The 21,578-nt window shown below is 48.0% G+C and overlaps 10 protein-coding genes across 10 annotated transcripts; 6 read left to right on the top strand and 4 right to left on the bottom strand.

Annotated features, from left to right (window-relative positions):
- Positions 1 to 723: 723 nt before the first annotated feature.
- On the top strand, positions 724 to 2,754 carry N7479_008968 (cytochrome P450; the record flags this gene model as incomplete). The annotated part of the gene is made up of 5 exons (XM_057256661.1): positions 724 to 1,141; positions 1,235 to 1,417; positions 1,659 to 1,882; positions 1,949 to 2,073; positions 2,145 to 2,754. 5 exons carry the CDS (start codon positions 724 to 726, stop codon positions 2,752 to 2,754), a joined length of 1,560 nt encoding a protein of 519 aa, XP_057104119.1.
- Positions 2,755 to 4,164: 1,410 nt separating this feature from the next.
- On the top strand, positions 4,165 to 5,440 carry N7479_008967 (NmrA/HSCARG family protein; the record flags this gene model as incomplete). The annotated part of the gene is made up of 5 exons (XM_057256660.1): positions 4,165 to 4,210; positions 4,266 to 4,483; positions 4,548 to 4,701; positions 4,763 to 5,095; positions 5,175 to 5,440. The coding sequence occupies 5 exons, from the start codon at positions 4,165 to 4,167 to the stop codon at positions 5,438 to 5,440; spliced, it is 1,017 nt and encodes a 338-aa protein (XP_057104118.1).
- Positions 5,441 to 6,658: 1,218 nt separating this feature from the next.
- On the top strand, positions 6,659 to 8,708 carry N7479_008966 (cytochrome P450; the record flags this gene model as incomplete). Its single annotated transcript, XM_057256659.1, has 10 exons — positions 6,659 to 6,784; positions 6,844 to 6,948; positions 7,007 to 7,135; positions 7,197 to 7,383; positions 7,448 to 7,628; positions 7,687 to 7,789; positions 7,849 to 7,968; positions 8,021 to 8,198; positions 8,253 to 8,496; positions 8,558 to 8,708. 10 exons carry the CDS (start codon positions 6,659 to 6,661, stop codon positions 8,706 to 8,708), a joined length of 1,524 nt encoding a protein of 507 aa, XP_057104117.1.
- An 808-nt stretch (positions 8,709 to 9,516) lies between these two features.
- Positions 9,517 to 10,822, top strand: N7479_008965 (NmrA/HSCARG family protein; the record flags this gene model as incomplete). The annotated part of the gene is made up of 5 exons (XM_057256658.1): positions 9,517 to 9,565; positions 9,653 to 9,864; positions 9,930 to 10,080; positions 10,160 to 10,492; positions 10,557 to 10,822. 5 exons carry the CDS (start codon positions 9,517 to 9,519, stop codon positions 10,820 to 10,822), a joined length of 1,011 nt encoding a protein of 336 aa, XP_057104116.1.
- Positions 10,823 to 11,221: 399 nt separating this feature from the next.
- On the top strand, positions 11,222 to 13,496 carry N7479_008964 (FAD-binding oxidoreductase; the record flags this gene model as incomplete). Its single annotated transcript, XM_057256657.1, has 3 exons — positions 11,222 to 11,756; positions 11,828 to 12,360; positions 12,444 to 13,496. 3 exons carry the CDS (start codon positions 11,222 to 11,224, stop codon positions 13,494 to 13,496), a joined length of 2,121 nt encoding a protein of 706 aa, XP_057104115.1.
- A 375-nt stretch (positions 13,497 to 13,871) lies between these two features.
- Positions 13,872 to 15,221, bottom strand: N7479_008963 (Aromatic prenyltransferase DMATS type; the record flags this gene model as incomplete). Its single annotated transcript, XM_057256656.1, has 3 exons — positions 13,872 to 13,980; positions 14,041 to 14,231; positions 14,295 to 15,221. 3 exons carry the CDS (start codon positions 15,219 to 15,221, stop codon positions 13,872 to 13,874), a joined length of 1,227 nt encoding a protein of 408 aa, XP_057104114.1.
- Positions 15,222 to 15,932: 711 nt separating this feature from the next.
- On the bottom strand, positions 15,933 to 17,319 carry N7479_008962 (Aromatic prenyltransferase DMATS type; the record flags this gene model as incomplete). The annotated part of the gene is made up of 2 exons (XM_057256655.1): positions 15,933 to 16,080; positions 16,133 to 17,319. 2 exons carry the CDS (start codon positions 17,317 to 17,319, stop codon positions 15,933 to 15,935), a joined length of 1,335 nt encoding a protein of 444 aa, XP_057104113.1.
- Positions 17,320 to 17,873: 554 nt separating this feature from the next.
- Positions 17,874 to 18,677, bottom strand: N7479_008961 (Glucose/ribitol dehydrogenase; the record flags this gene model as incomplete). The annotated part of the gene is made up of 1 exon (XM_057256654.1): positions 17,874 to 18,677. The coding sequence occupies one exon, from the start codon at positions 18,675 to 18,677 to the stop codon at positions 17,874 to 17,876; it is 804 nt and encodes a 267-aa protein (XP_057104112.1).
- A 739-nt stretch (positions 18,678 to 19,416) lies between these two features.
- On the top strand, positions 19,417 to 19,953 carry N7479_008960 (cupin domain-containing protein; the record flags this gene model as incomplete). The annotated part of the gene is made up of 1 exon (XM_057256653.1): positions 19,417 to 19,953. The coding sequence occupies one exon, from the start codon at positions 19,417 to 19,419 to the stop codon at positions 19,951 to 19,953; it is 537 nt and encodes a 178-aa protein (XP_057104111.1).
- An 88-nt stretch (positions 19,954 to 20,041) lies between these two features.
- Positions 20,042 to 21,268, bottom strand: N7479_008959 (phospholipase D regulator; the record flags this gene model as incomplete). Its single annotated transcript, XM_057256652.1, has 3 exons — positions 20,042 to 20,066; positions 20,122 to 20,986; positions 21,046 to 21,268. 3 exons carry the CDS (start codon positions 21,266 to 21,268, stop codon positions 20,042 to 20,044), a joined length of 1,113 nt encoding a protein of 370 aa, XP_057104110.1.
- Between the last annotated feature and the right edge of the window lie 310 nt (positions 21,269 to 21,578).

Raw genomic sequence — 21,578 nt, 5'->3', positions numbered from 1 at the left:
AATAAACGGATAAAGCTCAAAGAACAAACTAAATCAATACCCAATATACCAATCCTTATCAACTAAAAACCAGGGACCATACCTCGAGAAATAGGATAGGGTAACATCACATTGTTAGTCTGTTATCTTTGCACTGACAAAGCATTAAAATGCTACCTGTAAGGGGTATACAAAGACATTCTTCGAACTTGAATTGGTCTTGTAAAGTTCAAATATCCAGTGTGCTCCACAGCTGACGTGTAATATTCTAACACATATAATAATAGTTTGGTTTCTTCTTCAGAACAACATCACACATCTGCGGGACTACTCTAAAAGTACAACTTGGGTACCCCTTGCGTGAACAAAGAAGTGTCATGGCTGGCTGAAGTGGATCAGCATTCTAGAATCGGGACAAAGGATTGATTGTGTCCTTGCCTTCACGAGCTAGTTTTCACACCGTCTATTTTGCCTTAGTAGGGACGAATTTTCGAGTACCCATCGCGATTTAGGGGTTCTGATCTTTAGAACATAGCCCAGAGACGAGTGGTCCTCGGGGTACTCACATCCTTCAACGTATGTGGTCTAGAATTGTCTTGTGCCCAACTCCGTAACTGACTGGTTTGCCTCAACTCAGCCAAAGTTCTACGTCACAGCGCGGTTCGAGCTGTCATACACCTGTGACCGCATAGGCCCTGCTTTGTTACTGAGAACACCTGTACCCATCATATTCCAGCCATAACCATGGCGGCCACTGTCAAATCCTTTTCACACATCTTGCTGGATATCGCCGCCGGGATATCCCTTCATCTTCTAGTCCTTCGACATGGGGAGTGGGATTTTGCCCTGCCACCCATAATTGTCAATTTGGTTGGTGTTTGTGTGCCGCTTATGGCTATTGGAGCGCTATTGTTTCATAATAGAATCGATGTTTTCTGGGCTGGGCTATCGACAATAAGCCTGCGTATCCTGAGGGTCACCGGAAGCCTCTGTATGAGCATTCTGGTATACCGATGGCAATTTCATCGGCTGCGGCGATTTCCAGGGCCCCTTGGGTCCCGCTTATCGACCGCATATATTATGTGGAAATCTGGCACGAGCAGGAATGCCTTCGAGATGGTCGCGGACTATCACGAACAGTATGGGGACTTCGTTCGAGTGGGTAAGTGCCACAGTCAGTTTCATTCGTCTTCTCCCAATATGGTGGGGGGGGGGGGGGGGGGGGAACATGGGCTAAATCAAGTCACCTGTTTAGGCCCAGCGGAATTATCAGTCAAGCATCCGGATGCGATCGCTGCCATTCACTCATCCAAGTCGTCATGTATCAAAAGCCCGTGGTATGACATATTGCAGCCGCATCGGTCCGTCTTTGGGACGCGAGATAGAGCGGAGCATCAACGTCGCCGACGTGTATGGGACCACGCGTTTCGACCTGCTGGTAAGTGGCATGGTACAAACTTGAACCTTTCCATACCTGGACTCCCTAACTCGGCCATGTGGGGTTCTGCTTAGCTCTGAAGGAATACGAACCCTCTATGCAAAAATGTGTGAACCAGCTAGTCGATAAAGTCAGAAACAATGCAGTATCAGGTACTCCTGTAGATATGACCAAGTGGTTTGGGTGTCTTATGTTTGATGTAAGAGGATCCTCTGAGTGGTGAGGCCCTACTAATCACCAGTCGGGCAGATCATCGGTGAACTTGCGTTTGCAGAATCGTTCGGCACGCTTGTCAATGAGAAGCCACATTATATGATGCAGTATCTGCATGACTCGAATGTATCAACGGGAATAATGATTCGCGCGTCATGGCTTATCATGCTGTTCAGGAGTATACCGATCCTCAATAGAGGATTGCAGCAATTCCTGGATTTCTCTGAGACAGCAATGGAAAAGAGACTGAAGGTGACTTGCCCAGTAATCTTGAAAATCTTGAAATTCGTTGATTATGAGCTAAGCATACACATACAGAGAACCGATCAACCGCGAGACATCTTCGCTTGGCTTTGGGACGACTTTTCTGCCAAATCACCCCAGACGATAGAAGCTAGGCGGAACCTGATCGCTGATGCTTCGTTATCAGTGTTTGCTGGAAGGTACAGTAAAGCTCTAGAATACCCGGACTCGATAATCTTCTGTAGGAATTCTAATGCGCTTATGTTGATAGCGACACGGTGGCCATCACGATGACGGGAATCTTGTACTATCTTATGCTTTACCCAGATTACCAAAAGCGACTGCAGGACGAGTTTGATCAAGTCAAAACCCACAACGATGGATCAGATGTACATGACCTTACGAAGTTACCGCTTTTCAACGGCATCATCAATGAATCACTTCGACTTCACTACGCCGGGCCCTCAGGATTCCCCCGAATCACACCACCCGAGGGTATACGGATAGGAGAGACCTTCATTCCCGGCGATGTTAATATAAAGGTTCCATTCTACGCCGTCTTCCGTGATGAGCGGAATTTCAAGCACCCCGACGAGTTCATTCCAGAACGTTGGTACAGCCGTCGCGACTTAGTTCACCATCCAGAGGTTTTCGTTCCCTTCCTGATGGGGCCGTACAACTGTGTTGGTAAAAACGCTGCTCTTATGCAGATCAGATGGACAATGTACTCTCTTTTCAGCCAGTTTGAGGCACGGCCATTGAACAAAGACCAGCTCCAGCAATACTGGGACCAACGGGCTGATGGGTTCAGTATGGGGCTTGGCCCTCTTTGGACTGTATTCAAGGAACGACCAGAGCGAGAGAGCTCTGCAGCTCACTGATGAGATATGGAAATGTGTCCTGTGTGGATATCTACCCCATCATCATATCATATCAACGTCTCCAATACCTGCTTCCAACCTTAGAAAGTTGCAGGTGGCTATATATTTCTGACTAAAATGACAAAACAATAGCCTTGGAAATGCAAACAATTCTAGGCCAAAATATTTTTTCTGCCTTAGACGCTATGCTCGTGAGAATCTTTACATTATTTGCACAACTTTAGCAGCCCTTGAGAACGAACCCCGGGGCCGGGGGGCCCCATAGATTGAACATAGGATATGTAACTACATAGTTATCATCCCAAGATTAGCTCATATTTAGTACACCCACAATTTAGCTTTTCAAGTAATCTAGAACACTCTCAGCTCGCCACAAGTTACCGCTCATTCCCTAGATGAGCCGCCGTCGTATTATCGGGTGATTGAAGTGGTATCAGGAGACCGGCCGGGACGCAACCTCACAAACCCCGATGGCTGAAGAATGGGAACTCTCATGCCAAAGCTCGAAGTTGTTGCTAGTCGCTGATCTCTACTCTGTGCATTGAGTCCGAGTCTAAGCACGCCTAACGTATTTCACATGCGAGCCGTCCACACAAGCGAGTCGCCCACCCCAAAACACATAGTAAATGCGATAAATTACCACTTGATGTTTCAGCAATGGCAGTCTATATAAAGTTTACTGAATAGATTCATGCTTTTTGGGTAATATCTAGCCTCCCTATAGAGTTTAGAGAACATTAATGCCTTGGTAGTTGCGATATATATATTTTTAGCTTTGAACGTTGTAATTTTCAATACCCCGATAATGTAGCTTTTCAATTTTCTCAATATCAATGTACAAAATCCTTTCAAAAGCCTTATTGATAACTATCGAGTGACCATGGAAACAAACAATAATGTGCTTGCTACAATATGAAGTTATGAAATATCGCATTTGCTATGTGTTTTGGGGGTGGGCGGCTCGCATGTGAAATACGTTACTCCATACGGAGTAGTGGGTGGAAGTACATATGTATATTCCATGCAAGGGGAGGTATATCGTGGTCCACAACTGTTCATGCATCCTCGTCACACTTTTTCTCGCTTGCTCATCCTGGTTTGGAATTGACAAATAGGGGTTGTAGGTCCTCTTACTGCGCAATGCGTCGGGGAGAGTTTCATTGTAATTAGGGATATCTTTCACGCATCAGGCATTTGGGGTCAGTTGATTGAATAGTCGGTCTGAACTATGTCTAATTTAGTTCTCGTGCAGACAAACTTATCCATGTTAGGAATGGAGGACTTCATTGAGCCTCTGAGGCAACATATATATAAATCCCGAGACAACGAAATTAATCCCAAGCATAAAAACCTGAAGTAATCTGATATTGAGCCAAGACATCGATCCTACGCCCATCGTACCTAGCAAGCATGACTATTCAAGCGAAGAAAGTTATTACGATATTTGGAGGGACTGGTAATAATCTTGCAGAAGCTGAGCAAAATTCATCACAATTAGCTGACAAACACAGGGAACCAGGGCAGTAGTGTGGCACGTTCCTTGCTGGCGCACAAGGATAATATCTTTCACGTTCGTGTTATCACGAGAGATCCTCAATCCGACAAAGCACGAGCCATTGCATCGCTTGGGGCAGAGATAGTTCGGGCGGATGGACTCAACTCAAACGAGATGGCCAATGCCGTGGCTGGCAGTTGGGGGATGTTTATTAACACCAATTCCGACGACGAGGTAGGTTCCACATCAATTTTCCCATGCTCTGAAATATAAACTTACTGAAGATGCGCGTGAATAGGCGTTGAAGTCATTAGATGGCCCTAGTGACTATGATCTTGGCGTGTCGGTAATTGATGCCGCGGAGAAAGCAGCCGTCCAGCATGTGGTCTATAGCTCTGGACCATCCATCACAAATGCTACAAAGGGTAGAATGCATATCGAAGGATTTGAGAGTAGGTGGAGCGGAACCTTTGCGGGTATTGTTATATTTGCTGATCCTCATCTGCATTGAAGCCAAATACTACGTTGAGCAATATGGGCGCAAGAAAGCATTTGCCAGCTTCACTCCCATCCTATGCGCCTCCTTTATGGAATGCTTCTTCTATGATCCATTTGTGGATGCCTTCGGTGGTTTCCCTTGGATTCCTGACCCAGAAACAGAAGAGTTGGTCTTTAGAACCCCGCCATATGGGGGCAAGGGGGATATGCCGTGGGTTAGTTGTGAGGTTGACCTAGGGGACATCGTGCATGGCATCTTCTTGAACCCGTCCAAATATCACCAGGTGCTGGTTCAAGCAACGAGCCAACAGATTGCAATGCCTGACGTGGCAGCATCATACACACAAGGTGCGTCGCCTCCTCTCCTTCTCCTATCGCGTTCATACACGGCGAGTCATTTCATGTGACTGACCACCGTGACTTACAGCCACTGGAATTCCTGCTCGATACGAGGAAATGCCATCCTGGTCCAGTATTAAGCTCAATGGTACAAGGTGCCGAATCGAAACTCGCCAGATGTTCTGGTACATGAATTATTGTGGTGGTCGGTGGTTTGCAGAGCACGAGAGCGACATGTCGACCGCGGAAGTCTTGAAAGAATCAGCAATGTCGGCTCGGGGTCAGGAGGGAAGCCTCACTACATTTCAAAGCTGGTTTAAAAAGGCACATGTCCTCAAAACTCAGAATATGTGATGCCTCAGAGATCCGCTCGGCAGTCCACACACTCAACTCATGCCAGCGACGGAGGGCAGCGCATGTCGACTGTGTCTACCATGTGAAATTTTGCTACCTCGTGTCGAGGCAAAATATGTGTCGTAGTAGATCCCTATATAATGGAATGGTCTCCAGCAAATATCTCTCATTCTTTACGTTTTGAACAATAGACGACGAGTTGAACAATAGACGACGAGTTGAACAATAGACGACGAGTTGCCTCTTTCATACTCACAAAATTGTCTTAAAACTACCTAGCCGATCTACTTTCGCTTTAGATTCACCACTGCTGTAGGCTTTTCAGGGATTTCAACTAGAGGCCAATAGAAAGGATTCCTCGGCGGTAGTTCTTTTTGCTGAACATTGATATCTTTACGCTTAAAAGGATATCATGACAATGCGAATCCTAATAGTTCGAGAAACCTTGTATATAAGGATGAATACGATATTTTGAATAGTATGTAGATTGTTTCTTGGAATATTGTCTTTCATTAGTGTTGATATACACCTGCATATATTGATGGAAGTGTTCTTTAGTACGGTCAATTTAAGATTGAGAGTATTCAAGGGTGGGTAGTGTTTGTAATTGGGCCAGGTCCATTCCACCCGCTGTAGTCCGTACTGATAGGGCGTTTTGTCAAATTTATACTACATATATATATCTCTAAGAAAACGAGGGAGCTAGGCAATAACGGGTTATTTCTGTGGCATTAAGCTATGCATCTATGATCTGCGATCAGGACACAAGACCTGTAGGTGCGATTTTAACTGCCTCCTCGTAGCACTGGTGTCTGCATGCGCTAGGTGTTCGTGGGCCACTGTGTCGGAATATTGATTCTAAGGCATGGCTCAGCCGTCCCAGGAGGTGCATGTCCACACTGTTTAATATGTAAGGAGAATCAAGCACATACAATTTGGGTTTGGGGACATTCCTCTTAGTCCCTGGCGTCTTCGGGTATCATTTCAGGCCCATTCAGAGCGCCACCAAGCTGGAAAGGGTATGTCAGCGAGGAGAGGCGTGACACGAATGAAGGGATGTTTACTCCGTAGCAGAGGCGGTCAATAGAGTATTGAGGCATATGCATGAACGTGCTCCATACATATCATAATAAATATATGGTAACTGATTCAAATCTCTAAACCCCCTTTTCCGACTTTGGACTGGAGAACCTTCTTTCTTTAGATGTCCACGCCAGTATGAACAGCCCAGGTATTATAACTCTCATTTACCATCACTTGGGAAGGTTTCCTGAAATCAAGGCTCTTGGTGGCTTTCTTGCTGTCTGGGCGCTTTTTCGCTGGGTTCGATATTATCGCTCATGGGTATGTATCCGAAGCTGCTTCGTCGATACCACAACAATGGCTAAACTATGCTCAACTAGATCGATCTACCCGCCGTTGGCCCTAAGGGTTTTCTGGCGTCTAGATGGTCTGGGCTAAAGTGGCCCGCAAATAGTGATCAACTTCTTCAGGAGGGATATGTCAAGGTTAGTTGGTAACACGGAATAAACACGCTATTTATGGAAAAAGCTGACATTACTTCAGCATGGCGATTATGCGTTCCAGGTACGGACACGGGACAGATGGGAGGTGTGTGTATGCAACGATGACATGGTCCGTGAATACCAAGTCCTTTCCGATGAGTATGCATCCCTGGACGCCGTCAGTGAAGATGTGAGTTCTCCTTGACATCGGTATGGCCCCAAAGAAGCATCCTGACAAACGGTGTCCACAGCTCTTTCAGACCATGTACACTTGCCCAGGTGTCGCAGATTCGCTCAAACATGTTCCCGTGGCGGCCCTCTCGAAGGCCGTCGTTTGGTCCAGAAACCGCACAACGGGGAAAGATTCCACATACTTCCAGGAGCTCGTGAAAGAGCAAGAATTTGGGTTGAAGGCCGAACTCAACGTTTCTCCAGGTGGTAAATTGCGTCCTTGTCCCGCGAAGAGTCGTAGCCGTCAGCTAACATTGACATCTGGGGTCAGAATGGACGGAGTTCAACTGCCTCTCAGTCGCACTAGCATTGATGCTCCGCATGATTGGCCGAGTGTTGGTCGGTCACCCACTCTGTCGGGACCCAGAAGCCATCTCGTTGTTCATGAGATACGGCTCGGCCGTCCCGGTGAGTGGGTATCAAATTGCGTGGCTGCCGCGCGTATTAAGACCGTACTTAATCTGCCCCGGCCTCGTCCTTCAGATCTGATTTGGCTAACCCTTCGCGTAGCTTGCTGGGTCCCCGTTTTGCCGCTTCTCGCATGCAAGTTGAACTGAGCACTCTCATAGTCGAGGACATGAAGCGCAATGCCGATGCCAAAGACGACCAGCTGGTCTGTGTTTGCAATCCGCCCTTCTTGCAATGCGATAATGAACCTAACATTGCTTACAGACGCTTGCGCAATGGGTATGGCGGTGGACGCAGCGCGAAACACCCGGCGAGTATACCGAATTTGACGTTGCTGGATTGCTAGTGTCCTCCATCTTCGGCGCAGTGCATACCGCCGGTTCGGTACGGACATCCCCGCATGTGTCTAAGTTTGGAGATGCTGATGGCAACACAGGTGCTAACAAAGACCTTCTACGAGCTCACTCAACGGCCAGAGTACATCGATATTCTTCGCAGCGAAGTCGAACAAGCCATTAGCGAACATGGAGGCGTCGGCAGGGAATCCATTGAGGCAATGACAAAGCTGGACAGTTTCATTAAGGAAACCATGCGCCTACAACCTGTGGGTCCAGGTAAGTTGCTTCACTTCCTACTAGAAAGCACAATTACCTGAACCCCTCCCACAGCCGCAGTGCATCGAGTCATCAAGAAAGACTACACATTTAAGAACGGCGTAAAACTACCGAAGGGAACTTTTGTCTTCGCTCCAAATACACAGCTACATTTGGATGACCGCCATTACGATCAACCGGAAGAGTTTGATGCATTGCGATTTCACAAGCTCGGACATGAGTCAGGCAAACCGAATAACTATAAAATTGCTGGCTCCAGTCCTAAAACACGTCAGTTTGGTGACGGAAAACATGCTTGGTGAGTTCTAACCCAACCTTTGCCTCCAACGGTTGCTCGTTCTCATGCTGATTTGTCCTAGCCCTGGGAAGCAGTTAGCTGCGGATCTTCTACGAATTATCATGGCCCACTTCCTGATCAACTTCGACATCCGGAAGTGTGACGAAGCCACCAGTTACCCATCTATGGAGCTACGAGGCATGTCAATCAAGCAGCGCACGCCATCAGCATGAAGAATTAGGATAAATAGCTTCACCATCCATCTGCCGACTAGCACGGCACTTGTACCATGTCGAGATGTTGAATTCAGTAACTAGGACTTGGTCTTTTTGCTCATCCCAACTGGGAACGGTGCACCGGCACTGGACCTTGGGACATCTAATTTTCGGGGCACTTCATTGTGTGTTATAGTAGACCTTTGATGTTAGAAATATTATATAGCGCACTTTTGGTCTCTTCTAAGGCAAGTCTCTCCGCGAGCTAGATTCGCGTATCAAGATCGGATTTCCTTATCAGTTTGAATATTCTGGCATATGCAGCACATTCCGACGCAGAAGCTCAATATTCTCGGAGCTGATCCTTGGGGAAGTAGACATGCGTATATGTAGTAGGTAGGTAGAACTGTTGTTCTCTGCACACAGGATCCCACCAGCTACGCCAAACCAAACCTGGCAAGTCACACCCTGCACGCCGCTCGACAGTAAATGCGGTGAAATAAGTCCATATAAATGGGTTGAAGAAGTGATATGCCAACGATCGGCCCCTTGCGGGACCATTGGGCACCGCACCTATGCCCCGCTCTCCCTCCCGTCTCTGTACTATCTTCAATGCCCCGACCAACATGATTTCCCATAATCGATAGATTACCGCTGACATGACCAAGACACGGTGTGCGTATCCATACCTACCTGGGTAGTACCGCTCAGATGAGTAAGGCCGTTTTTATTCCACTAAATAACCGACGTTCAATACATCTCGCTTTATCTAGAGTCTAAGCAGCCAGGCAAATAGTAGCTTCTCGTCCCTTCTCTATACAAAGCCATGACAGTTTTTAGCGAACGCAAGACAATCACCGTTGTTGGAGCTACGGGTAAGTCACACCATATCCCATATTCTGTTTAATTTCCTTGGATGCTCTAGGAAATATTGCCGGGCTGTTCTTAACACAATTGGGTAGGTAAACAGGGAGGTTCGGTTGCTAGATCCCTTCTCCAAAACCCCGAGTTTCGTGTGCGATGCCTCACCCGAGATGGGTCATCAAAAAAGGCAAACGAGCTTCGTACGATGGGGGCAGACGTTGTGCAGACAGACGGCTTTGATGACGATTCAACTCGCGATGCCATCGCTGGCAGCTGGGGTATATTCATCAACAATGGCTATTCAAACACGGTAGCTTAACCTTAGTCCCATGAGCTTCTACCTGGGTAAGAATAGCCCTGATTGACTAGCACTAGGATGATGTGAGAGAGGGCCGGTATGAACTGGACTTTGGGAACCGCATTTTACAGAGCTCCGCTGCCACTGGGATCCCGAACGTTGTTTTCAGCTCCCAGCCATCTGCCGGAGAGCTCACAAATGGCCAAATCCGTACACCTATCTTGGATGGTATACATCAGCTCCCCTAGGCTCCCATTGATTGGATGAAGAGCTTTAGTTTTCGGATATGCTGACCAATTCACCACAGTTAAAGCATGGGGCGAGTCCTGGGGGCGAGCTAATCCAGCCTTCAAAGCCTTTACACCAATCATGTGTTCTTGGTACTTGGAGGACTTCCTCATGCCATCCTTCTACCAAGGGTTCGGCGGATTCCCGATGCAGATGGATTCTGATGGATTATTCACGTTACGCAGTCCGCTGATTGGCGGTGGTGAGAGAGTACCTTGGATCTGCATTGAGGAAGATTTTGGCGACTTAGTTCATGGAATTTTCTTGAACCCAGCTCGTTGGAATCGTCGCACTGTCCAAGCCGTTGGCGATATCGTGTCATTTGCAGACGTAGTAGAGACCTTCGTCCGAGGTATGCCAGATTCTCTCGTCCCATCCCTCCTGGCGCCGGTGGGCCGTTAACATTGCAATCACAGTCAGGAAGCAGCCAGCACGATTCATCGGATACAAAGACCCGGCAACGTTCCCAGCTTTCGAGAAGCCCGAGTTGAAGGAGTCGAAAGATGTATTTTCGTTTTATCAAATCCGGGAGGGTGAGATATTTGGGTGTGGAGTCACCGAATCTCAAACTGCAGCTGAACTGAAGAGAACAGCCACAGAGGCCAAAAAGCTCTCTGGAGGTCGAAAATCCCTTATGACATGCGAGGAATGGTTCACAGAAGTCTTTCCACAGCACACGTAGTCTACCATTTACTCTATATTGAGTCAAATTTGTCCGGTCAAAGTCGTTCATGAATATATATGCCTTTGGTTCTCTTTTCCACACAATCATCTAAAGATACAGGCATCGAGGAGGGCGATGCCTTAATTCAAGCTGCTAAGTAAGTATACATCCACCTGGGCATGGATAGATATATTACACGGCCCGATCCGCAGGACCAAGCCCTACCTATTTCATCAGCCGTGGCAATAACAGCACTGAAAATCTAAAATGATTCTTGCCAATACACGTCTCAATTACTCCGTAGATTCGGAATCAAATGGTAGGTCAATTTGGAGTTCCACAATTAGAATGAACCGTATCGTAACTCGATAAGAATCGAGGGATGGCCACCTGTCACGTCTAAAATTCCCATGGATTATGTCCCTTGCGTCTACCTTGACACCGTGCGGCGATACTTGCGTCTCCACCCCCCTATCCCTTGCCTTTTCAGCTCTCGTCAATCTTCACCAGTTCCATAATGGGAAATGTGGGGGCGAAGACGTGGCACGCATATTCTTGAAGCTCGAGATTGGACCTGAGCACCTCTCTGGCTCTTCCGTCATTGTTGGGACCATTCATGGTTATTATAACTCCAAAACTTTGACCCATGGTGGTCCACTTTATCTTGGATCGCTCTTCATGGCTTTCTGGCTGGGTGGTATTATTGCGATCCTGGCCCTCGGGCTGAGGCCTTATTTGTCTGATAGCCTTGAGTCGCGATGTCGGTGTGGCCCACATGATGATTGCTGGCCCTCACCGGCGGCTTGGGGTGCGCTCAATAGCACTATCGGTGGTAATCTGGTACAGTTGCGGCCAGTTGGAGCTGTGTGCCATGAAGCACAATACTCCAATGGCCCTTGCAGTGAGCTGATTCAACACTTCCACAACACCACATGGCGCGTTGAAAATCCGGGTAAATCTAATCCGATCCCCTAGATTCCTTGAAGCAACTGTTGACTATACTAACCGTTCGCCTTTTGACAGCCGCATTACAGGTACACACCTGGGAACATTCGCGCCCACTAAAGGAAAGTTGCCACGTTATTGACCCGCCGGAAGTTGGTCGATGTGACCAGGGTCGTGTGGCACACTACTCGGCTTATGTACGGTCTGTGGCAGCAGTAAAGGAGGTTGTTCAATTTGCCGCCTCTCATCGGCTGAGACTCGCCATTCGCAACACTGGTCACGATCTGGCAGGACGTTCATCGGCCCCAAACTCCCTACAGCTTCATACCGCCGGTCTCAAGGGTATCCATCATGTGGAATCATTTATCCCTCGGGCTCCACCCGGTAAATCGGTTCCATCAGAGGGTCCTGCGGTGACAGTGGGGGCTGGGGTACTCACGGGAGAGCTCTACTCCGCAGCCGCAGAGTCTGGGTATACAGTAGTGGGAGGAAGCTGTAGTACGGTCGGTATTGCCGGTGGTTGGATGCAAGGCGGCGGGTATGGCATTTTGACCCCATCGCGAGGCTTGGGGGTCGACAATGTGTTGGAGATTGGCGTTGTCACGGCACAGGTAAGTGGCCAGTCGGTCCTCCCCACACCCCGTATGGCGGCTTTAAATCGGTGTAATTACTTCTGACAGGTGCGGCATTATAGGGTGTCTATGTCACTGCAAACCAGTACCAAAACCAGGATCTCTTCTGGGCCCTTCGTGGAGGTGGCGGAGGCACATTTGGTGTCATCGTGCACGTCACGTTCCGCACCTACCCCGATGTGCCCGCTGTTGTATCGAAGCTGAATATCTTCAGTCCTCATGGACCCAATTCTGCATTCTGGGATACCATTACGGATCTGCTCCAGACAATCCCTGCCCTGGTGGATCGCGGCGACGCTGTCCTGGCTTTTACGATGCCGGTCCTGCCTGGAAACCAGTCATTCCTCACTATAGAGTCCTATCTCCTCAATGATACCCACACGGGTAGCCGGGATTCTATTGATAAGCTGCGCAGACGCATTGAGGAGCGTGGGTTGTCGGTGGAGTCTTCTGACGAGGCCTTTGATGGATTGTCTACGTATCTTGCGCTTTCCAAAGGCTTGGATCAGGCTGGGTTGGGGATGATGACTGCATCGCGACTTGTTTCGCGAGATTTGATGACATCAATCCAGGGGCCTTCTCAAATTAGCCAAACGCTCGCCCAGCTCAGTTACGGGCCCGGAGATGTGATAAGTCTAGAGGGAATGGTCGGCGGGCCCGCTGTTGAGCGCAAAGGCATAACAGACAGCGCAATTCATCCATCCTGGAGATCTGCATCGATGTCCCTAACTCTGGGTCGCAGTCTACCCTCAGCTCCAGATTGGGTCGCCTATGATAGTATCCAGCGTGAGCTAGCGACGACGCAGTTGCCGGCGCTCCAATCCCTTGAGAAGGGGGCTATGGGAGGCTACTTGGGCATACCGTTCGCGTACGAAAGCAACCCTTCGCAGGTATTCTGGGGATCCCACTATGATCGGCTTCTGGCCCTCAAAGGACGCTTGGATCCTGACGATTTATTCTTAACTCGATTGGGAGTAAACTCGGAGCGATGGGATGAAGAAGGCATGTGTCGATTAGATTGGATGCAGGCTTATCTGAGGCGGTACTATAGCTATATAGACCGCGTGCGATCATGGACTGCACAGATGTTCCACGAGTACCTAGAGACTAGCTGAATAATCACATGGAGGCTGTTGAGCGCTCGCATCCCTATGGGAATATATATCAGTAAAATCTGGTCTTGTTGTCCTTCTATATCTATGAATCGAGGGATTCTAGCTATAGTAGTGGAAGACAAGTCTATAAATATGGACTCGTATTACTGGAGATTAGACACGTTTACAGTTCATTTTCTGGTACTTTTAAAATATCAATATCTCTGTACTATATTTCTAACTTCACCTGTCGGGTAGTTTCATCTATACCATTTTAATAGATTTTCTATACAATCCATTTATCATGCCGAACTTATGGGAAGGCAAAGAGAAAGTAGTTTCAATGATAAACAACCTAGGAACCTGAACAGATATGCCATGTTTGGAAGTGACTGTTTACAGGGAACTGTGGTAATAAACACTCAGATACACACCAGTCTTCTCCGAATAGGCCATTGAAACATATTGTATCAAGTTTGATGTCTCCCCGGATTCAAAGTTCGGGCTGTTTATAATCGGTTAGTATGGTTAATAAGGAGGTATGGAATCAGAAGGGAAATCGTACAAGTATCCTTTGACCGAATCAACGAAGTTTGCGGCCAAGTCATGCCATCCAATGGAATCATAAAACTTGCTAATAGCCTGAGCATTTTCCATGTCATTCATGCCGTGCATGATGAAATAATACTTGGGGTTGGGGAAGTCGGTGGACCCGGGCGCCAGTTCGTAGCTCCAGATGCCAACAGCCATTTTGTCCTAGATTTACAGAGTCAATATTTGTTGCTGAGTATTCTAAAGGGGGAAATTTGGACCACATACCTGATCAGAAGTGAGAAGCTTCCAGAATTCTTGGACGAACTGCAACCCTCGCTGCGTGGTGGCATGGGATTCAAAGCGACCGCCTAGGGTCCATATGTCTCGTAGCTTAGACCATGTCACGTCCTGAATCGTGTTATATACTTTGAGACGAGACTTGGAAGCGGTGGTGCAATCAATGCCAATGAAGGAATATTGGTTGTACATCCCTCCACTCTCCAGATATTCGTGGATAGTATCTAAAGCAGGGTAAGAGACCTCATCGCCGAGAGAATGCACCGCATCGTTTAACAATTGTCTGAAAGAGCTGCCGGTCAAGTGCGACTTTAGGGCCGGATACAAGTAGCACTTTACAGAGACCTCTCCAGCCTTGAGGTCAAGTCCAAAGGACACTTGGTTCTTCATCCTGGTAAGATACAATTGATCGCGACCAACGTCGGCAGCTTCTTCGCCGGTGGCAGTGAGACACCTCATCATATGATGGAGGAACTTAGTGTCAAATCCATTGAGATTGAGTTGGGACATTGTGGCAATTGCCTGGCTGACAGTGTCATGATTGATCGGGTCCGCTGGAGAGCCAGACTTCTGGCTCACGGGCTCCCATCCGATCCGAGCTGTTGGAGGACCATGCTGCTGGAAATTAATGCTGAATTCCACTGGCACTCCAGAATATGTGATAAAAGAGTCCCACGTATGCGGGTGCGGGCCGAGCCGAGGCAACAGGACAGTCCTATACAGCGTCATATAAAGATACTGATCTTGAACGCTATATTGGGCGGATTGAAGGACTTTAGCCAATAGTGGCCCAGTCTTCTCCCACCAAGCCTGCTCGGCGATGTTCTGGAAGACGAAGCACTTGAATAGTGGTGTCGAGACCTCAGAGTCGCCATTGCCTCTGGTTTTTACTGAGGTGGGAGGATTGACAGTCATTGTCAGGTTGGGTTTGGATCTCAGATAGATGAATCTGGGAGAGAGAGACGGGAGAGCAATGGCCCGATATTACCAGTTAGGCAGCCCCGCGGGGTATCCAGGAGAGGAACTTGGCACTACAAATATAGATACATTTGTACATATGTAGGTCTGTCAATCATTTCACGAAAGAGGTAACATGCGGTCTGACAGGCTTCGCTGCTACTTTGACCTTACGTCGGGCCAATGCAGATTAAAATTGTTGTCTGTCTTGCAGACTCATCACACTCTTTCCATTCGACACATGTATGTAACCTGTATCATGCAAGGACTAGATAGACGGTGTGTGCTGTTCAAATACTAGGATATAAATCTTTGTGAGCTGAAGCATGGTGCATGGGAGTGCGCGTTAATTGAATGCTTACCAATTAGGACTGAGCGATTGTGGGAAGTTGACGAACAAGCAAGCCAGGGGAGAATTACGCATTGATCTGACTAGTTGATGGTGAACAAGGAGGAAACGTCTGTCTAACATAGTGTCATTCTCTGGCCCGTAGGTAGAGCGATTTCTTCGGCCATTAGCAGAAGTGCTATTCAAGTTGGTCAAACAAGAGGTGGTCCACAACATACTAAATAATTTAATTCATGATAATTGATATTTCTTACTTTATTCTAGATAGACATCACTTCGAGCTGAATATCAGACTAGATCCATCCACCATGAAAGACTGCTCATCGGTTTTCGGCCTCCTCTAGTTTCAACCATGGATACTCATCGGATGAATGGTAGTAGACACTCAGGTAAACCCCCGTCTTTTCCGTATATGCGAAGGATATCCAAGATGTCAGACGAGCCGTTTTACTCAGATCTCTCTCGGGGCTGTCATAGTTAGCGGATTGATTGACAGGCTGTAGGGGAAGGGAATTCGTACAAATAGTGCTGCACTGTGGCCTCGTAGTTGTCACCATATTTTGCAAGCCCAATACGAGACAAGAACTGTGCCAGGCCACTGATAACATTCTGATCACTCTCTCCGTGGATGGGAAAGTAAAACTTCGTGAGTGGGCTGGCCTCGCCCTTCTTCATCTCGTAATTCCACACCATTGGACTGGCGGTGGATTCTTTGCCGTCGTCAAACCCACCGCTAAAATCACGATGTCCCTCGGGCAACTTCGTCAATTGCCATAACTCCTTCAAGTACTCCAGGCCTGTTTGGACGACAGGAGACTTGGCACGCCCACCGAGGGTCCATATCTCCTCTACCTTAGACCAGACAACGCTGTTGTGGGAGCTGTAGAGCTTGAGGCGTGATTTGGCAGGGTCAACACAGTCAAAGGACCAGAACGCAAACTGGCTGTAGCCGTTTGTCTCTTCCAAGTAAGCGTGCACCATATCGAACGAGGGAGTGGGACCCATTTGCGCCGCGAGCGGCTGGATTGATTCGGCTATAAAATTTCCGAAGCCTTTCTCGTTGACATTACATTTGATAGCAGGGAATGTGTAGCCTTTGACGGAGATGGTGTTCTCCTTCAGGTCGAACCCGAAAGCCGCCTGGGAGGTCAGGGCGCTCCCTTCGATCTTCTTTTCCTTCAGCGACTCTCTTTCGTGGGCGTTAACGGTATGGGCGTCCAAGAAATATCGGAACAGCGAAGGGTCAAACCCTGATATATTCAGCCTTTCCAGTTGGTCCAAGAGATCGACGACTGGAGTCTGGTTGTAGGTGTCTTTATCTGTTCCAGACGCTGCAGCGACGGGTTCGAATCCAATACGAACCACCGGGTCCACATTTCCTTGTTGCTGGTAGTTAACGCTGAACTCCAGCGGGAGCCCGCTCCGGGTAATAGCGCTGTGAAACTCATACGGATAGGGGCCCAGATGTGGAATCAAAACTTGACTATAAAATGTGAGAGCTTCCAAGCGGCGGGCAGGGCTATAACCTGCTGAGGCCAGGATCTTGTCTAGCAGGCAGCCAGTATTCTCCCACCAAGCCCTCTGATGACTATCAGTGAAGAGGTAGTATCGACTCAGCACGTCAAAGGTGGTGGAAATGGGAGAAGTGGAGGCTCCCTTAGCCACCTCGCCTACAGGCAACTGGCTCTGAATCGTTTCAATGGTCATAGCGTTTTTGAAGTATCGATATAGCACCGAGCCGTTCCTATTTGGGTTCAAAGTGGTTTTCACAGCAAATATAAGAACTGAACAGGACAAGGCCAAGACCAACTTCCAAGTACCTGCTATCCAATGCATTGCACCCACGAAGGACAAGGCCACGTGAAATAACAAAAATACATGTCTGCTGCTTTCTTCCCACCGCTAGTCGTGATCGGGATGGGGTTGCCGTAGTCATAATGCGGCTTGGTGCGCCATATTAGGCAAGGGGTAATGTAATGCAATAATCACACTATGCACGAGCACACTGTACATTATACCTGCAGCGCTATGAATTATAGCATAAACATTGCTACGTAGTAAATTGCATGATTTACGGAATATTATGTCGGAGTGAAGATCCCAAACGGACATCTAGGACTTGCAATTTCCACGCCCTACTTGTGTTTAACTGAACGGCCATCTGATCTACTTGACATGGAGCAGCTTGGTATCGTTGGCCTTTTTCTGAGCAAGTAGAATCTAATGTACGTGATAGATGAGAATCACCTCAAATTTATTCTTCAAGCCAACAACAAGCCCCCGTTGCTCTCCAACACAGTTCCGGTGACAAATGGGTCCTTCATAAGATACAGATATGCCTGAGCTACGCTCTCTGGAGTTCCAGCACTACCCACCAAGGACTTTTCTTTTGCCATTTGAATCGCCATGTCGTAGTGCGGGCCTAGCATTTGCCGCACGACCTCGGTCATAATGGCTCCTGGAGAGACCACATTCACGCGGAGAGGCTTCAGATCGACGGCCAAACCCTTCATCATCGTTTCAACTGCTCCTATGTAGCCAGTAATGGCGGACCAGCCCGGATCAGGCTTATGGCCATGGGCACCGCTCGTCAGAGTGATGGAATTTTCAGAAACTCGGTCCATGAACTGGGGTAGATATTTGGCGAATATTAGTGGCGCCGTATAGCGAATGCGGCCCGATCGCTCAAGACTCTGGACAGTGATCCCAGCCAGCGGCGGCGGCGGAGGCATCATATCTGCGGCGGTGATAATGACATGGTTTATTTTCGCCCCGTTGGCGGCAAATCGCAGAACGGATTGAACATTGGCCTCCAGGTTCTCGCCGTCGGCGAGATCAATGGTAATCCCTCTCAGTCGCGTTTTGGAACATTGTGATGGATATGAGCATCTGAGTCTGGCGACAGCCTCCTCCATTTTGACTGAGTTGGATCCAGCCACAATCACTATTGCGTTGTGTTCGAGTGCGGCCTCTGCGATAGCATATCCAATCCCTGAAGTTCCTCCCACGATGAGCACGATTTTGTCGCCTAAGCGGCCCACGTATTTTCCTGTTTTGCGGGTCATCTTGTTGCCTCGGATATGGTGGATAATGCTTGTGTATCTATCTTTAAATCCAAAATTTTGTGTTATCAAGATATGGTGTCAACATGGCAACATACCAGACGTGGTACTTTATAGCACGTATCATAGAGGTGCTGGGCCCCAACGCATGACACTCATTTGAAGATCTCACATTTCTGCAGATGATAAATGGAGAATGCAAGGGTTGAATTGCAGCAAAATCGACATGTTCACACGCACATCCCCTAGAGGACTAGACTTGGTTGATAAATAAGATACAAGGTTTTATTAGAAGCCTACGGATTGGGTTTAATTATTCTAGCTCTTGTATATTAATTGTTTCTCTCTAGGAGCATAGGGACAGGAAGCAACAAGAAATACATCTAGACCTGATCTAAAGGGATAGTTTAAAACCAAGTACATAGGCAGTATGTACTACGAACGAGGTGCGGCACAGAGCAGAAATATAAAGCATAGACGAGTTGTTCTCAAACGTATTACGCCTAATTCTCAATCTTATACAATGTGTTATTAACCTGGACTTGTCATATTAACCTACATACGGAGTACATCTTTCCATCTAAATGTAAGGTAATATTGACTGCCACAGTGAATGACGTCACTTCCGCGCCTGAAGTATTCCGACCTCGGGAACACTTTGTAGATTTATCTAATCCAATCTAACTCTCTTCTCTATGTGTGCAAAACGAGCAAAGCAGAATACACGGAGAGATCACCCAAAATGGACATAAGTCCACCGTCAAAGACCCAAGTGACCACTCGGCAAATCCCCGAGTGGCACCATTTACCGAACACTTCGATCCAATCCAAGCCGCTGATGATATACCATGGAGCCTTCAATGCCACATCCACGGAGCCCAAGAAGCATCTGGAGGCAGTAGGCGAGGTTATTCCTCAATGGGTATATAGCATGTACAGCCAAACCCACTTCCACACCACAACGCACGAGGTGCTCGGTGTCATTTCGGGGAGTGCGCGGCTTTGCTTTGGAGGTGAAGAGAACCCTGATCGATTCGAGCCGCAGGTCCAGCGCGGCGATTTGATCATTGTATCCGCAGGGGTGGGTCATCGACTCCTAGAGGACCTTTACGGGAACCAAGAAGAGTTCCAAATGGTCGGCGCATATCCACACGGAAAACAGTGGGATATGTGTTATGGGACACCGGAAGAGAAAGCAAAGATTCAGAGAATCAAGGATGTGGCTTGGTTCCGTCAAGATCCGTTGTATGGCGTCAATGGCCCTGCTTTGCACGTCTAGCTAAAATTGCGCCTGCGCAAAATCAAGTCTCGCTTAAATGGTATATTTACTCAACAGTCAAAAATCCAAACCTAACGAGACCCAGACATCACTGTGTCACCCTTTCGACAAGCCTAGCAGAGCGTTAGAAAATGGAGCGATTACGCCAATTACAGACAAGGGGCTTACCGGAGAACACTAATCGAAAATGTCATGAGCCAAGCCAAGAGCGCAACCAAAAGTACGGAAGCAAGTGCCTTCTGTCGCACACATATACCATCATTTCGAGGATCGACCACTTGGTTGACCTCCGCTTCGGTGCAAGATCCTGTCACCTCAGAAAGTGAAGCAAATGCCAAACTAAGATTGGCAGAATCGAAAACGATGAAGAATATATCCAAGAGGAGAAGGCGTACTTTAGCCGAGGGAGAGCGCAAACCCAAGGGTTTTGACGTGTATTCGTCGAAGGTGATATATAAGAGGTAAACCAGAGCGACTGCATCGACGATGATTGCCATCAATGCCGATGGGCCAAGAGAGCGATTCCCTTGGTCAGCCATGTGCTGAATCGATCCACCCAGAGCCAGTGCAGACAGTGAGAAGCACCAAACAGTCATTCGAAGAATCAAGGGTATCATCGGGCTTCGCAGAATCTTGTTATTAAAACGCTTGATCCAGACATCCCTTCGGGCTCCGCTGTGTAGTGGATACTCCGGACTATCGCCCTCCAAGTGCTTTCCTCGCCATGGTTGCAAGTAATCACCGTGATTCTCGTTCAGCCATTCTGATGTGACATGCTGTCCCTCTCTACCGGTCCCGGCGGGGTATTGGATGGCTCGTGAGAATGTCACCCAGCGCGATTCACGGTTAAGGAATGGGGATTCCTCCTCAAACAGACCGTTGGTGGTTGCATGATTAGGTTGGGTCTTGGACGATGAGGGCGAGTGGTTGTGCTGAGCGACAAATGCGCCGTTTGGTTGGGCAGGAAGTAAGCGATCAGTTGCCGTAGCTTCATCTCCGTCCTCTTCCGGCTCATCAACCGACCGAATCCAGGCTACAAATGACCTGGTATTAGTGAGTGGTCATTGAATGGAGCTTTAAATGGGACCATACGAGGTAGAGATCGTAGGGGGAAGTGTTGGGAGTTCGCGAGTTCTTCCGTTGTATGACCATTTGCACGCGCAAGTGATGAATCGGAGGTTTTATTGCGAACAGCAGACTTGGTATCGACGGTAAGCTGATTTGGCAGCGGTGATGCCTCTGGTATGGTCGGGATCTTCTCTGCCAGCCTCTCATCAAAGATTCGCCCTGTAGAGCTATTTGTGGAGCTGTCCATGATAGGTAGAGGGGAAAGGAACAAGAAACTTGAAACTCGGGAGTCGCGGGAAACGTCAATCAACAGTTTGCCCGCGAATCCCCAATTGCTCCGTGTGCAAGGTACGAAGTGTATGCCGAGGTTGATGTTCAGGGCAGGATGATCTCCCTAAGACGAAAAGGGCGACGGGAATGACGTCTCGATTGATACCTTGATCACACCCGCGTCTATCCCTTTTCATCCACACGAAAAAAAAAATTTAAAAAGTTTCAACGACCCTCTTTATTGTGAAGTCTTCTATTATTTCTCTTTCCTACTTTGAACCATTTCA

The sequence above is a fragment of the Penicillium vulpinum genome (assembly GCF_028829585.1).
Source record: "Penicillium vulpinum strain IBT 29486 chromosome Unknown utg000004l_segment0_segment0, whole genome shotgun sequence".
NCBI classification, from domain to species: domain Eukaryota; kingdom Fungi; phylum Ascomycota; class Eurotiomycetes; order Eurotiales; family Aspergillaceae; genus Penicillium; species Penicillium vulpinum.
This window is presented reverse-complemented; position numbering and strand designations above follow the sequence as displayed.